Source organism: Haliotis asinina, chromosome 11, assembly GCF_037392515.1.
Source record: "Haliotis asinina isolate JCU_RB_2024 chromosome 11, JCU_Hal_asi_v2, whole genome shotgun sequence".
In the NCBI taxonomy this organism is placed as follows: Eukaryota; Metazoa; Mollusca; class Gastropoda; order Lepetellida; family Haliotidae; genus Haliotis; species Haliotis asinina.
Window position 1 is genome coordinate 22,156,363 of NC_090290.1, and position 14,687 is coordinate 22,171,049.

General features: G+C 39.3%; 1 protein-coding gene across 13 annotated transcripts in view; it reads right to left on the reverse strand.

Annotated features, from left to right (window-relative positions):
• LOC137256365 (5'-AMP-activated protein kinase subunit gamma-1-like) overlaps window positions 1–14,687 on the reverse strand; it is a 372,719-nt gene that overhangs the window by 21,826 nt on the left and 336,206 nt on the right. For all 13 annotated transcript variants that reach the window (XM_067794188.1, XM_067794191.1, XM_067794185.1 and 10 more), the window contains 3 exons: window positions 7,046–7,149; window positions 6,323–6,404; window positions 4,202–4,260 (listed from right to left, as the gene is read on the reverse strand). In XM_067794188.1, the coding sequence (XP_067650289.1) occupies window positions 4,202–4,260; window positions 6,323–6,404; window positions 7,046–7,149 (245 nt within the window). The remainder of the gene's footprint in view (window positions 1–4,201; window positions 4,261–6,322; window positions 6,405–7,045; window positions 7,150–14,687) is intronic.

Sequence of the window (14,687 nt, forward strand, 5' to 3'; positions counted from 1 at the left end):
GCGAAAATAAAAACTGGTCTTCCTTCCTAAACATGATCTCTATCTAAATCTGCGGGCAGCGGTAATCCCTGCTTATGGAGACCTACATCCAACACAACACAGACAGCAGTAGCAGCAGCATGTCCTGTCCCCAAGGACCACATTGGCTTCCCTATTGTCACGACAGATAGGACTAATCACACAAACATGGCTTCCTGAATCAGTCTGCCTGGTATTAAAGCGTCTGAACTAATTCACTACCTGACAGAGTGAATTAGCTGGTTGAGAAACCTGAAATGTGCACACTGATAAGATAAAGGTGATAACAGGATAAAGCTTCCTCAAAGGCAGAATCAATGCCTCGCGTGGTAACTAATGAGGAGGACACACTTGTAGCACTTCAACAGCCAGATGTTCAGGCTTACCAGCCTTGTTCCATCAAAATGACATAAATTGGCAAAATGACTGTAATAATTTGCTAGAAACACTGACCTGTCAACAGAGAGATGGGAAGTTAAGAAATATGTGAGTAGCATCTTTAACTAGGCTCTGCTTGAACACCTCTTTGACACTGAGTTGCAGTTTTAGTTTTATACCACTTTTTAGCAATATTCCAACAATATCATGGTGGGGACACCAGAAAGGGTTTCACACATTGCACCCAAATCAGGAATCGAACCAGGTTCTCGATGTGTTGAGTGAACACTTAACCACACGGCTACCCCACTGTCCCACCTCTGAGAGGATGTTCTTAGAAACGACAGAGCTTGTACAGCCATCTTGGCATGGCCATGACCTCTCACTCTCACTGTTGAGTCACTGAAACTTTAATCAAGAGGCAACAAGAAGACATATGTCAGTGTATTTATGGCAGGTGATGACCTCCTTTTCTTCTTATCTGTGTTAGAGGCTTGTTCTAGATTTTATCAAGGAGAAACTGTGTTTGAAGATTTGCTGAAAGGCACTTGATAACTTGGGTCATCATCATTTACTGTTAACATTTCAGACATTTTCTGTTCATGGTTTTTAATAGTCTTGTGCTAGGTAGATAAAAAACAGATATGTCTCATCTCAGTACTCAAACAATGAAGGCATTGAAACACAGTATGATCTGTGGGGTTGGCTAGGAAGCGCTTGCACCACTAGGCTACCCCCAAGCACATCCACTTTAGATCTCAAACACATCAGAGACATGAACTCCAACAACTGGTGTCTGGCACGCTCAAGGGAGACAACTCAGCACAGCCACTTGCAGTGATCTCAGACGAGAACAGCTGTGTCCAAAGAATAAATTGGGACTGGCAGTATACATGTACCGTATATAAATCTGGGCTACTAACTGACCCTCTATTGTGAGGCTAGGGATGGAGCGTGCCTGGAACAAAGAATACCTAAACCTTCAGAAGCACCAGGCTAGTAATCTAAATAAATCAATCAAGACAGATGAAGAAGCAGCTTCCTAACCCTCATTAACTGGCCTCAACATCACGGCATCAATCCTCAAAGGGAAACCATCACAGATGCTGCCATTTCGGACCATCTCGACCATCTTCCTCAACAGCTAGTTCAAACCCATCAACACAACTTCAACTTAAAGCAACGAGTATGAACAGAAATCTTTCAATTATTTTCTTAACATGTTGCTTAACAGAAATATCTGCAGCACTTTTTTTTAATTCAGATTTTAATTACGATTATCATGCTATAAATATTTGGACTACATGTTTCTGCAAATAAAACCAAATATATGCTTACTGTACCCAGAATATCTGTACGTGCCAAACTGCAGCTTTACAAGCAGACAATAAATCATCCATTGTTGGTATCCCCTACCCAATATGGAGCCAATGATAAACCCCTAACCTTCCCTCAAAAGTGTCTGCTTGCTATTCAAATACATATGCAGATTGACAATTAAAACTATGACCCTAAATCTGTCTATGAGAAGTTTTTACCATGTCTATACCATCTTCTCCTACTATCAGACATATATTCCCACACCAGACAAGCTTGGAATAAATTAACATGAATTGCTTCACAGTGTAAAGAAAACATGACACAGTAATGTGAAGATACACGCTACGCATCAGCGCCCTCTTACAAATAAACATCCACAGCCAACAAAACTTAACGCAACATACACAGCCAGTTTCTTCATCCTTTCTTCAACAGCATCACATTTGTCTAGCCTGAGTCTCTTCAAAAACAATCAGCAAACTGCCGTCTCCGCTAAATTTGTTCTCCTTCCCAACCATTAAAGCATAATTATCATTCCCCTTTGATCCTTGAAAGCAATGAAACAATTCATATGCATCTTGAACTTGAAAAGTAGACCACATCATAAAAGATGGCAGTTTCAATGCAAGGCAGTATGCTCGAGTGCCACAATAAATTGATCCATTGAGATGGCTGAATCCTTTGCCTGATTCTTGTAAGAGATCTATTTTAGGCATAATAAAGGGCTATGCACGCAAAGATAATACAGACAGTCATCAAGAAAATTAGCGCAAGGAATCATCAAGATGATTGTGTTTGCCCAGCTAAGCGTGCAATGTAACTCACTAAGAAATGTAACTCACTAAGAAATGACAAGGACAAACCGCAAAGCAGATATAGTCCGCATAGGCTCGGTGCTCCGTGAATCTCTTACCAACCAAGAACCCTGTCAGTGGTGTGGTTTCCATAACATCATTGCTTGTTTATACGGCTCTTATCACCACAAGGGCTATATTCCAGTCACAAGACAGTGGTTTGTAAATAACTGACTCTGGACAAGACAATCCAGTGATCAACAGCAAGAGCATTGATCTATGCAGCTGGGATATGATAACAAGCATCAATCAAGTCAGGGAGCATGGCCAGCAGACCATCCTAGATCCACGATCCTAGATCCATTTGCCATTTGCACAAACTTGGATATGGACAATCGAAATATTGCTATGTTTGGTCAGAATCCCACCCCCACCCCCCACACAAAAACCAAAAAAAAAAACAAAAAAAAAACACATACACAAGAAGAAAAGGAATTATTTCAAATCACAACTTTTTTTCGTATCAAGCAGAACTGCAACGATTAACTTGGCTAACATTCCAGAGATAAAACAAAGATGGTTTCACAGTGCTAGCAATTTTGAACCATTACAAAACCAAGATTGTGAGTGAGTGATTGCGAGTGATCAATTACTTATAATAATGTACATCTTGTCAAAGTACAGTTGTCCCTCTCTTTAATATATAAGATACTGGTACTGAGTGCCTCTAAGGACAAGGATCAACTGTGTTGCTATGGATACCAATCAACAGAATATGATTCTGTACTTCGATGAACTGAATGCTGGTCTGGACATCGATTAATAGATTGCCACTCCGGACATCAATTAATGAAATATTGCTGTTGACATCTATGAACAGAATGGAGTTCTAGATTTATGAAAATCAAGATTGCTCTTTTAATCATGGATCAGCCAGTTGACACTCCAGACATGAATGATGAGGTTGCTGTTCCAGACATGGATAACAGGTTGCTACTCAAGACATGGATCACCATATTGCCACTAAAGACATCAGGTGGTTGCTTTAGCCATGAATCAAGAGCCTACTCCAGACTAACAGATTGCCCCTCCAGACAAAGATCAACAGGCTGCAGATCTAGATGAGGATGAACAGGTTGCCGCTCAGGGCAAAGACCAAGATGTTGCCACTTTAAATAAAGACCATCAGACTGTTGCTCAAGATAAGTATCAGGTTACTGTTTTAGACAAGGTTGCCACTCTAGACAAGGACCAACAGGCTGCTGCTCTAGACAAAGATCAAATGGTTGCTGCTCTAGACAAAGATCAAATGGTTGCTGCTCTGGACAAAGACCAAAATGTTGCCATTTTAGAAAAGGATCAACAGCCTGCCCCTCGAGATAAAAATCAACAGGCTGCTTCGCTTGACAAAGATTGAAAGGTTGCCTCACTAGACAAAGATCAAGATACGGTTGCATGGATGACCAGAAAACTGTTGCTACCTGTCATGAACAAGGGCCACAAAGTAGTAAATCTTCAAGTAAGTATAAGAATACATGATGTCATGAAAAAAAACCCCCAAAAAACGATAAAGGGAAGTATTGCAAGGCTGAAAGTATAATGAGATGAGATGGACACTCCTGCCGCTGTCTCCTATGACCGCCTCTTAATCCTAGCTGCCAGGTTGATGTTTACACAATGTCAGTACTCACCAGTGGAGACTTGTAGTACATCTTCAGAATATTGATGAAGTCAGTAATTGTCAGCATTCCTGCAACAGAACACTTCATTAGGGACCATTCATTTCATGTTTTGTAATAAGTAGGTGGCATATTTGCCTTAACAATTAGTTCAACAAAGTACATGACAACAATTCATCTTCATTTTTTAAAAAAGAATCTCCTAAAATACACTGTATGTTGGATGTCATGAAAAAAAAAAACAAAAAAAACCCAAAACAAGAACAAAAAACACAAACAAACAAAAATGACGTCTGCTCCAGAAAGAATAGCATTTTGTGCTCATTCCACAAAAAATATGTATGCTTGGAATCATTTACTGAAAAAGTTCCCATATTTAAGTCTTGTATTCACAAACTATGATGAACAATATCAAGCTTTACACACTGTACACATGAGGATTCGAACCTGGGTCTTTGGCACGATGAGCATACGCTTTTTTAAACACAGGGCTACCCCAACCCCTAAAACTACTAACTTAAGGACATTCTAACACTATGTGTATTGAAAGTAAATTTAGAACAGAAGTTGTTAAACGAAATTGTTTAATGGTGTCTTCATACTGAGTGAGTTGGCTTTAACATCGTTTTTCACAATATCATCCAGTAACATCATGGCGGAGGACATCAGATAAGGGCTCCACAAATCATACCCATGTAGGGAATTGAACCTTTGGCATGACAAGTGAATGCTTTAACCACTAGGCCACCAGTAAGTCACAATAGCACTATGAGATACATGTATACACTACATCACGGTTGGCACATCACATCGCATCCCAATTGTGCAGATCGATGCTCATGCTGTAGATCACTCACTCAGTTGAAACTCACTCACTCACTTACCACTATGTCAGGCAGCGCCCCCTTTCACATAGCACCAACATGATCTTAAGTCACTAAGGTAACCTAGTGCAATGCTATAGAATGGGACTTCGTGAAAGGAGACTCAAGTATTTTAAGTATTGTGCTGGAACTTTACGAAGCAAGGAATTGTGTGCCCATTGCAAATTCATCCACATTAATGCCCTCATCACTTCCACCATAGTCAAATATAACACAGACTAAATTCAACCCTAAAATGATAACAGCTGAAGCTCAATTGAATAAACAAGACAACCTAACTTGATATATTGTCTGTGTGTACAGTATGTCTGCCATCGAAGAAACACCATCAATTTATTGTGATGAGGCCAAATTGTTTGATCTGAAGTCTATCCAGAATTGCAAATCATGCAAACTGCATCTGATTAGTGAAGCCGAAGGAAAAAGATAAGACTATTGATTCCTAGCTGAAACCATGATAGTCAGTTCTCAAAGTGCTAGTGTCTGTCACCGTCTTGTAGAAAGACTTCTTTTTGTGACATATTAGCCTGGTAGGATCAGAAAAACAACACTTTCACAGCTCAGTACTTAATACTGTACATCCAATTTTCAGCAGTATCTAGGGTTCTTCGTTTAGAGGAAAAACAAGTGTTAATTCTGTAGAATATTTCTTGGTTTGCAGAGTCAGTGAATGAGTAATGTTTCATGCTGCTTCTAGCAGTATTCCAGCCTCCAGAAACAGCTAAGCAAAATGCACCAAAACTGGGAATAATGCATTTGTAGGGGTGAGCAAATGCTCTAAATACTTCACTACCAAAACTATATGCTTCAAATAGGGGCACATTCCTTTAAAGGTCTTTGCAATGGCCATAAAAAGCAAATGAGTTGGACTGGGTATAATTAATGTCGCTTTAGCAACATTCCCACAATATCAACGCTAGGGACATCACAATTTGACTTCACATATTAACCCATGTGGGATACTGAACCTGGGTCTTAAGCATGCTGAGCAAACAACTTTAACAACGAGGCTATCCCCACAACCCCTGGACATAAATACAACGCACTGATCACTAATCACATCAGTATCTGATGGTCACTAAAAAGTCATTTTTGTTCAAATTTGTTTGTCCTGTAAATCTTGATTTTGTTCTTTTACCACCTGCTTTTCCATGCAGACGGTCATACCCCTAAGCAAACAATACTGTAAATCTGCGTGGGTTAGTTCAGTTTGCGAGACGGCAGCCATAAAACAGAAAGTGATACTTACCAACATAATCTTGTTTCGCACTGTCCCACAGCGGTGCTGCCCGAACACCATTGTACACCAACGCAAAAAATGCTTTCTTCACCTGAAAATAATATGAAGCAAATTTACGAGGTCATTATGCCATTGACAATCTTTTCTAAGCATTCCAAATCTAAAGAGGTGTTGAATTAGAAGATGTAATAAAAACTTCCAGTGGGTTTCTATTTGTAAAATTCCAAATTAAAATTAAAATTCTCCCTTTAAGATTTTTATGTTTAACTTAAGACATACACACTCTGTAACTGAAAGGAAAACCAAATTGTGTTGACTCCCACAATGCACTTCAAACAGCACTGTGTGTGCAGAACTTTATCCGGAATTCTGGATGGGCAATAACATTAATTTGGTTCTTTATGAGTTCAAAATTAGATTTCTTTCATGTTGTTGTTAAAGCTGTAGCATCTCTTTGAAAATCTAAACTGAAACTAAGCATTAACTCATATTCCTGTTGCCAGTGAACATAAGCCTCACCACAAATATATAAAGTCTTAATTCCAATGTGGCAAGATTTCCAGTCATTTTTCTCAGACTTAGGGCTGAATATCAGCATCAGAGCAATTCTAAATAAACCCTACATTGACCAATCTGTAACGCCACATAATAACATCATAACGCCTATTCATGTCCAATTACCCAGACTAAAATAGCTCCAAACTGCAGCCTGTGGTTTATTGTAACACTCACGTTTAACTGTGTATCAAATATGACCAGCTTTGCACTCGTAGGAATGAGATCATAGCACTTGTGGGCACGCATAAATTTGGCAAAAACTTGTTCCTCGTTTTCATCTGAAATGAAATGAACATGTCACGATAATTCACCGGGATCCGTTACATGTATCAAGACAACTTCAGCCCAACAATGTCACATTTTTTAGTTCAAACATAAAAATAGAACCTGGGGCTCGTGATGCACATCATGCAGCCTTGACACCATTGTGATAACTCAAATCTTCATCTTGCAGTTAAATCCTGTTTGGTTTGTGTCACTGCAGCTATGTCATGTTCTGAGCTGCACAAACGTATTTCCTCTATTAGGAGTACATCCAGTGTTTCCATTTACTTAATACTGCCAGTTGGCCATTACAGCCTGCTGCTGTCTGCAAGCTTTAACATCTGCAGGCCCTGAATGAAATCTGCAGGCCCATTTTGTCAAGTCAAACCAATAAAAACACAACAAACTTCACTGTACACAGTTTAGCACTATTTCTACAAAATCAGTTATTGAAACCTATGGCGGAAAGAGCAGTTTGCATTTGTTAAAGACTGGTGTTGACATTCCTATGCACAACGCAATGAAATACCAGGAGGGGAAACAATAAATTATAATAACATGAAGGAAAATAGATAAACATTAATAAAGAAAACAAAATATGTGCAAGATCCTAGTTGAAGAAAAAAATAGACAGATAATCTACTGATGGCCACAAGGGCCTACAAATATTTGAAACTGCCTGCCGAATACAATAACAACCAGTAGGGGCTTCCAGGCTGATGTACTAAGGTAACCTAGTGCGGAGTGTACCTCTGTATTGCAGAGCCTAGAATCTCAGTAAAGTTTTAACAAATGAGCCAGATCTGGTTCACACTGGTTCTTTCTCGAACTGCTCATGAGATATTTACTGCAATGTTTACCATACAGTGACTTCTTTCTAATCATAGACAGAAAAGAATCAAGGCATGGACTCTTACCAAAGCTGGCATCTAAGAAGAGATGGTCTCCAGCAAGAGAAGGAATCTATGAAAGACTGGCCCCTGATGGCGAGCAACAATGTCTGGTTTAATACCATTTTGAACAGTATTCAATTCATATTAAACCATATCCGCTCGATTTGGGAGAATTTTAGCAACATTATGACATGGGACACAAGAAACCATCACAACATAAGCATCAAATACTGTTTTCAGAATAACGACCAAATGCTTTAACAACTCTACTTCTCAAATGACCCTGAAATTACTCAAGGAACGTCCGGGCTCAAAACAGAGGAACTACAGACCAATGTTTATACAACATGTAGCCAATGGTAAATCTTCATGTAGTCCTGTAACAGGCGTCGGCAACAAAGAAGTTATATAACCTGACAAAACACCAGAGGGCACCTGCTGTAATCAGGGATCACTCTAGCATAACACAACAACTCATTGTTTTCTGCCCCCATCTAGATCATCCTGGGTCATGTCCTTCAGATATACGCCTGGTCACCTACACATGATGTACTTCTGGTAAACATATTGTTAAAAAATATTCTAGTCTGTATATAAGCTTCTCAAACTGAAGGTAGTTTGTAGACTGTCTAGATCCAAGAGCACCATTAACATTTCAGGTTTTGCATAAATAGGTTTTGTTTTGGGGGTTTGAAAGCTTTTACAGCCATATACATCAGTGTATGTATCCTCTGTATGTCAACTTCTGGAGACCTTATTGCTATGTCCCTTAAAAAAAAAACACTAACTAGCCTTGATTTCACTTAATTGTGTACACCCTCAGTGAAATTGGACTCACAGATTGTGGATAACAGAAGAAAATTGTACATTATAAGAAGTGTGAGTGTGCATGAGTGAGTTGGGTTTTACGCTGCTTTTAATAATGTTTCTGGAATATCATGGTGAAGGCACAAATGGATTCACATATTGTACCCACGAGGGGAATAGAAACTGGGTTTTCAGCATGATGACCAAACACTTTAACCATGTGGCTACCCCATAAGTACTTGATGGTTATGGAGGTTGTCTCAAACAGTATCCTCCTTCCGAAGACAAAGTTAAAATTTCTCAAAATTTGGCTCAACTGAACAAGTGAGCCAGCAAGTATAGTTTTATGCCGTTTTTAGGATTATTTCAGCATGATTCAGTTTGGAACCAACCAACCCCACTCCCACCTTTCCCAACACACACACAGAGTGGATGTATTCTTGCGTGCATTCGTGCCTGTGTTTCTGCGTGTGTCTGTGTCGAACCCCAACATACTGGCAAACACTATTTTGTTGCCCTCTAAAGAAATTAAATTAAATATTATGCTGAAGCAACTGAGACTCCAAACTGGCAAGAGAAATGTACACAAACCCGTTAATACTTAATTTACTGCACAAAAACTTCTTTCATTATGTAAACAGTTTCAAGCTCTTATCAGGCCAGTATCTAGGGCCTACATCAGACATGCACAAGTCTCTAAGATAATAATTAATAGTCTGAGCGGTAATTTCTAATAAACATATACGAACATATCTCTCTAAGAGACTATACTGTCTGCTTTTCAAGATTTCACCTTAAAGGATAATGCATGGCCTTTAGTAGAGCCGGGAAGCAAGGCTAGACCTTCACGATAATACAGGCATCCTCCAACATTTTACAAGGACAGTCATTCTGTTTTAGTCTTGGGAGAGAGAGACTGGGAATTTTTACTGGTACTCCATGCATGATGAATGGTTCCCTGGCTACCACTGGAAGTCTACAGGCAGACAATACCACACTCATAAAGTAATAACAAAAACATAAATAACACTGTACATTCCCTGAAGCCCTGCATTAATCATTAAAGGTGATATCCTTGAGTGACAAAGATCAGCAACCCAGGAGGACAAAAATCAGAAATGGACAGTTAAACCTGGTTATATTTCTTATGAGAGAAGAACAGTCTCACGGAACACATCATTTCCATCCCTTGTGAATTTCTATGTGTAAAGGACACAATATTGCCTGTTAAATTACCTAGAACAATGAAAATTGGCCATTACTGGGTAGGCCATCTAGCAGGTAACTGATATCTCCATGGGCTTCGAGTTTGGCATTAATCCAGCTTTTGGGATTGTTGTTATGCATCTCTATTAACCTTACATTTTCAGTCTCTCAGAACACAATGCTTGAACCACATCAATGCAGAACCTAACTACAACATCCCCTTGGAATATGAGTTCCCAATAGGTCCCCTGGTCCCAATCTGATGACATAAAATGACAGACTGGGAGGTCAGACTTGATGACTTTGTGGAATGAAGGGTCATCGTACTTATCACAGATCATTGCTTACTATGCCAGTGACCGACTTGACTCATTCAACCTTCGTTATTATATGCCCTTGTACAACTGGAACACTGACGAGACCTGGATTAAACACACGAGTGAGTGAGTGAGTGAGTGAGTGAGCGAGATTTACACTGCTTTTAGTAACATTCCAGCATTATCAATGCTCAGGACACCAGAATTTGACTTAAAAAATTATACACATGTGGAGAATTGCACCTGGACCTTCTTCATGATGAGTGGGTGCTTTAACCACTAGGCTACCCCACCACCCTTTAAACATAGAACCTAACTGTACAGACATTATTATAACAAATGAGGCAAAGACAACTTTCAACACAAGAAGTTAACGATAGTGAATTGGTGAGTGAGTATGGTTTCACACGACTTTGTAAACTATTAAAACCAACATCAGGACTGGGGCCACCAGATATCGGCTTCACACATTTTTCCCAGGTCGCATATTGTGTGCATGTGTTCAGCATGATGAGCAAAAGCCATAACCACATACCGCCTGAACCCAACAATACGGAGATTACTTATGTGGCATAGAAACCTGTGGACACTCTCCACCCAGCTGGAGAGTCCATTTTTTTTCTATGCTATACATGTCATCTCCATACAATAGGGTTCAGTTGGTGTGTTCAACGATTATCAATATTCCAGCCACACAGAAGCAAACAATACCTCATCTATGCATGCTTGCATAGGTTTCCACATGGTCACTGTCCAACAAGATGGCTGTTTGTTATCTACGCTTTATTTCACAGGAACAAACAGACTAATGGTTAGTCTCTGAATACAAGTAATTCTGATAGTAACAAACCAATCCATATAAACTGAAAAGGAGCCCCAGGGAAACTAGAGGTTCAGACTGACCCTGAGGAAATCTAGACTTGCTTCATTTAAGGCTTTAGCATTGCAGAGAAGGCTTGGCACTTGTGAAAATAATGATGCTCAGGGACTATGGAACAAAATGCAACTGTTCACTTGATACACTGGAAGCTAAGCAGGTAAACTTTGGTTGTGGTTCCTTACAATCTTGCCAAGGAAAAGTCCATGCTGCATCTGTGTTTACCAGTACAGACCCCACCTGCAGCAGTCCTTCAATCCCCCCACGGCCACATGGTATTGTCATAATCAATGTGTACTTCCTGAAGAAGTCATCACTAATGATCATCTCATTCCGCCCCAAGGCAACCTGAGGTCTGCACCAGGAGCAGGCCTCTCGCCCTGTTGAGAATAACTAGTACCAACAGGGTCGGTCCTGGACTTAGAAAAATAGGTGTCATCATGACCCTGTACTTTTCAGTTTTGGTGTCATTACACCACTTTTGGGAGTCATGCACCAACAATAATTGTAACTCAAATTGAAACAAATTTAAACATTAACCATAAATATAATATTTATGTAAAACCTTGGTGAAAATGATCAACTGTTTTATTTTTGTATTGAGAATTGAAAATGTTTTTAAAAAGCCACTTGCCACAATGACTTCAAGAAAGTAACTTGTCCTGACTAATTTTCCACTTGCCCTGATTTTATTAGAATGTTTGATGTTAAAGTGTACTGGACTATTTATCGAAGAGTGAACAAATTTCAAAGAACAATAGCTCTACTTTATTATTATTGCGCAATTTAATACCCACATTATGAGCAGATATGAAATGAAATCCAAGTTTATTTGCAGTTTGAAACCATAAGTGGAAATAATCTAGTAATCCATGGACAAGTAAGATACCATTATTTGATTACCCGAAATGAAAACTGACTTCTCCCTGGAGTTGGGCAATGGTGTTTTTTTAACCCCTGTGTATTTATGATATTATTTTTAAGTTTATTGCATCATGTATGATACAGAAAATATCTCAGCTTGTATTCACTAATTCATGCATCAAACACACCCATTTTCTGCATCAGGGCAAACTCTGCCTAAACCAACGGTCATATTAAAGCCAGTCTATTCTAAGCAAAGTTTCAGCAACCATCATCAAAACATATATTTACCTGTAGCAAAACAGATCCTATTACAGATTTTAACAGATTTTTCTGTTTGAAACCGACCTCTATTATTATAAAAAAAGACATACTGTTAATGGCTTCTAAAAATAATCTTCCTCTCAAGACATACTGAATAAGACCTTTGTAAATACCAAAGTTTGAAAGGCAAAGGCTTTGGATTGCTATTAGCTTTAGTTGTTATGATGAATATCCATACTGAGGCCATTATAATGGGATGCCTGCTTCATTCCAACAACAACTACAGAAGATGAAAGCATTTTATCTTTTCCATTAAGTCTTCAAAAGGTAAAAAGAAGCAATTAGTTGCATTCTCAGAGGGTGATGAAGCTAAATGTGTTTCAAAATGTTACACAATGTTTTCAACCAAACCCATCCCCTCCTGGAGTTAATGAACCAATTAGTGCATGACATTCTTGCAAGATTTTTCTTCTCCATCAGGTCATGAACACTAATGCAATACTCACGCTGCATGACAGGATACCCATATATATTACAATCTGGACCAGACAATCCTGTGACTGACTGTTCACTTGTTAGATCAACATCATGAGCATCGATCTACCCAACTCAGACACAATGACATGTGCCAAGTAAGCAAGCCTGATCACCCAATCTTGTTAGTTACCTTGCACAAGAAGCATGAGATGCTGGAGGACAGTTCTATCCCGGATCACCAAATTTCATACTGTTTGATACAATAACAATCATCCCAGTGGATTAGCCTGACCATCCAATCCACCATGGCCTCACACAAATGAAACGGTTTGCTGGGACTATCTGCTGGTTTAGTTAGTTTAGTTGAGTAAATTCCACAGGCATCTGGACATGTCCATGTGTATCTGACCTACCTATCTATATTACAACAGTCTACAAAGTATAAAGTGAGTGAGCAAGTTGGGTTTTACGACGTTTTAAGCATTTTCCAAGATATATCAGTGGGGGACACCAGAAATGGGCTTCTCACATTGTACCCACATGTGGAATTGAACACTCTGCCTTAGGCGTGAGAAGTGAACACTTTAATCATTGGACTACCTCCTTGTAAAGTATCAAAAAATACTTAGCAAATTAAAGGAAGACAAAATCAGCATTTATCGGTACCCTGATGTTACAGTACTACAGCCAAAACACAGTGGCCTCAAAATAACCTGCATCTGTCCAGATCATGCCAGTTTGTAATTAATGGACCCATCAAATCATAAATGATCATGGCATGGGAGCCATAAATAATCAAGTCCAGGCCAGACCAGTCAGTGAAGCATGAACACTAATCCACATAATCATTTCAATCTGTAATACCAGAGACTATGGACTAATAATCTACAGCATCCTGAGAAGCCTTGCGACACCTCACGTTAGAAATGTATTGAATGAGCCGAAATAATTACTGTCAATCATTTCATACCAAAAGTAAAATACAAAAGTGTGCACACAAGCATGATGATGATGATAACTGCCAAATAACACAACAGAAATACTTTAATTTGTTCACACTTGAAAATGGCAACATGCTCTTCCATGTGTTTATGCGCAAAATCGAAGTTGCCGGGTTTTTTGGGTTTTTTCCCTCCAGTTTGAGCGACTTAAGGTTGCCATTTTTACTGATTCAGAGGCAAGGTTTTGTGTTCATGGTGCTATTTCCATGATTCAAGTAGGCTTTTCTGCATTCTTCTGCACAGTGGGAAAGTTTTCTTTGGAAGGTATGACCTTGCTTTCCTTCAGTTAATGCTTGCCACCCCCTCTTACCTCGAGTCTCACAGACACTGAACCATATTATTCCACCTTGAACACAGCGTTCACTGAAATACTAAAGCCCTAAAAAGTCTAGATTCTCCTTGGTTCTGAATCTCTGGTCTCCATGGGTCTCCCTTTCAATTTAAATGGGTTTATTTGTCAGAAATTATAAACAACCCGTGAAGGTCCTGGGGTAGATTAGGCCTTCAGCAACCCATGCTTGCCAGAAAAGGCAACTATGCTTGGCATAAGAGGTGACTAACAGGATTGGGTGGTCATCCTCACTGACTTGGTTGAAACATGTCATCGGTTCCAAGTTGCGCAGATCGATGCTCATGTTGTTGATCATTGGATTGTCTGGTCCAGATTTGATTATTTACAGAAAGCCGCCATATAGCTGGATTATTGCTGTGTGCAGCGTAAAACTAAACTCACTCACTCACTTACAATTACATATATTCAGAGACTTAGTGTTAGTCTATCTCTAACCTTGAAGCCCTAACTTGGTAAACTGGCCACTCAAAGTGTAAATGAAAGACCCACAAACT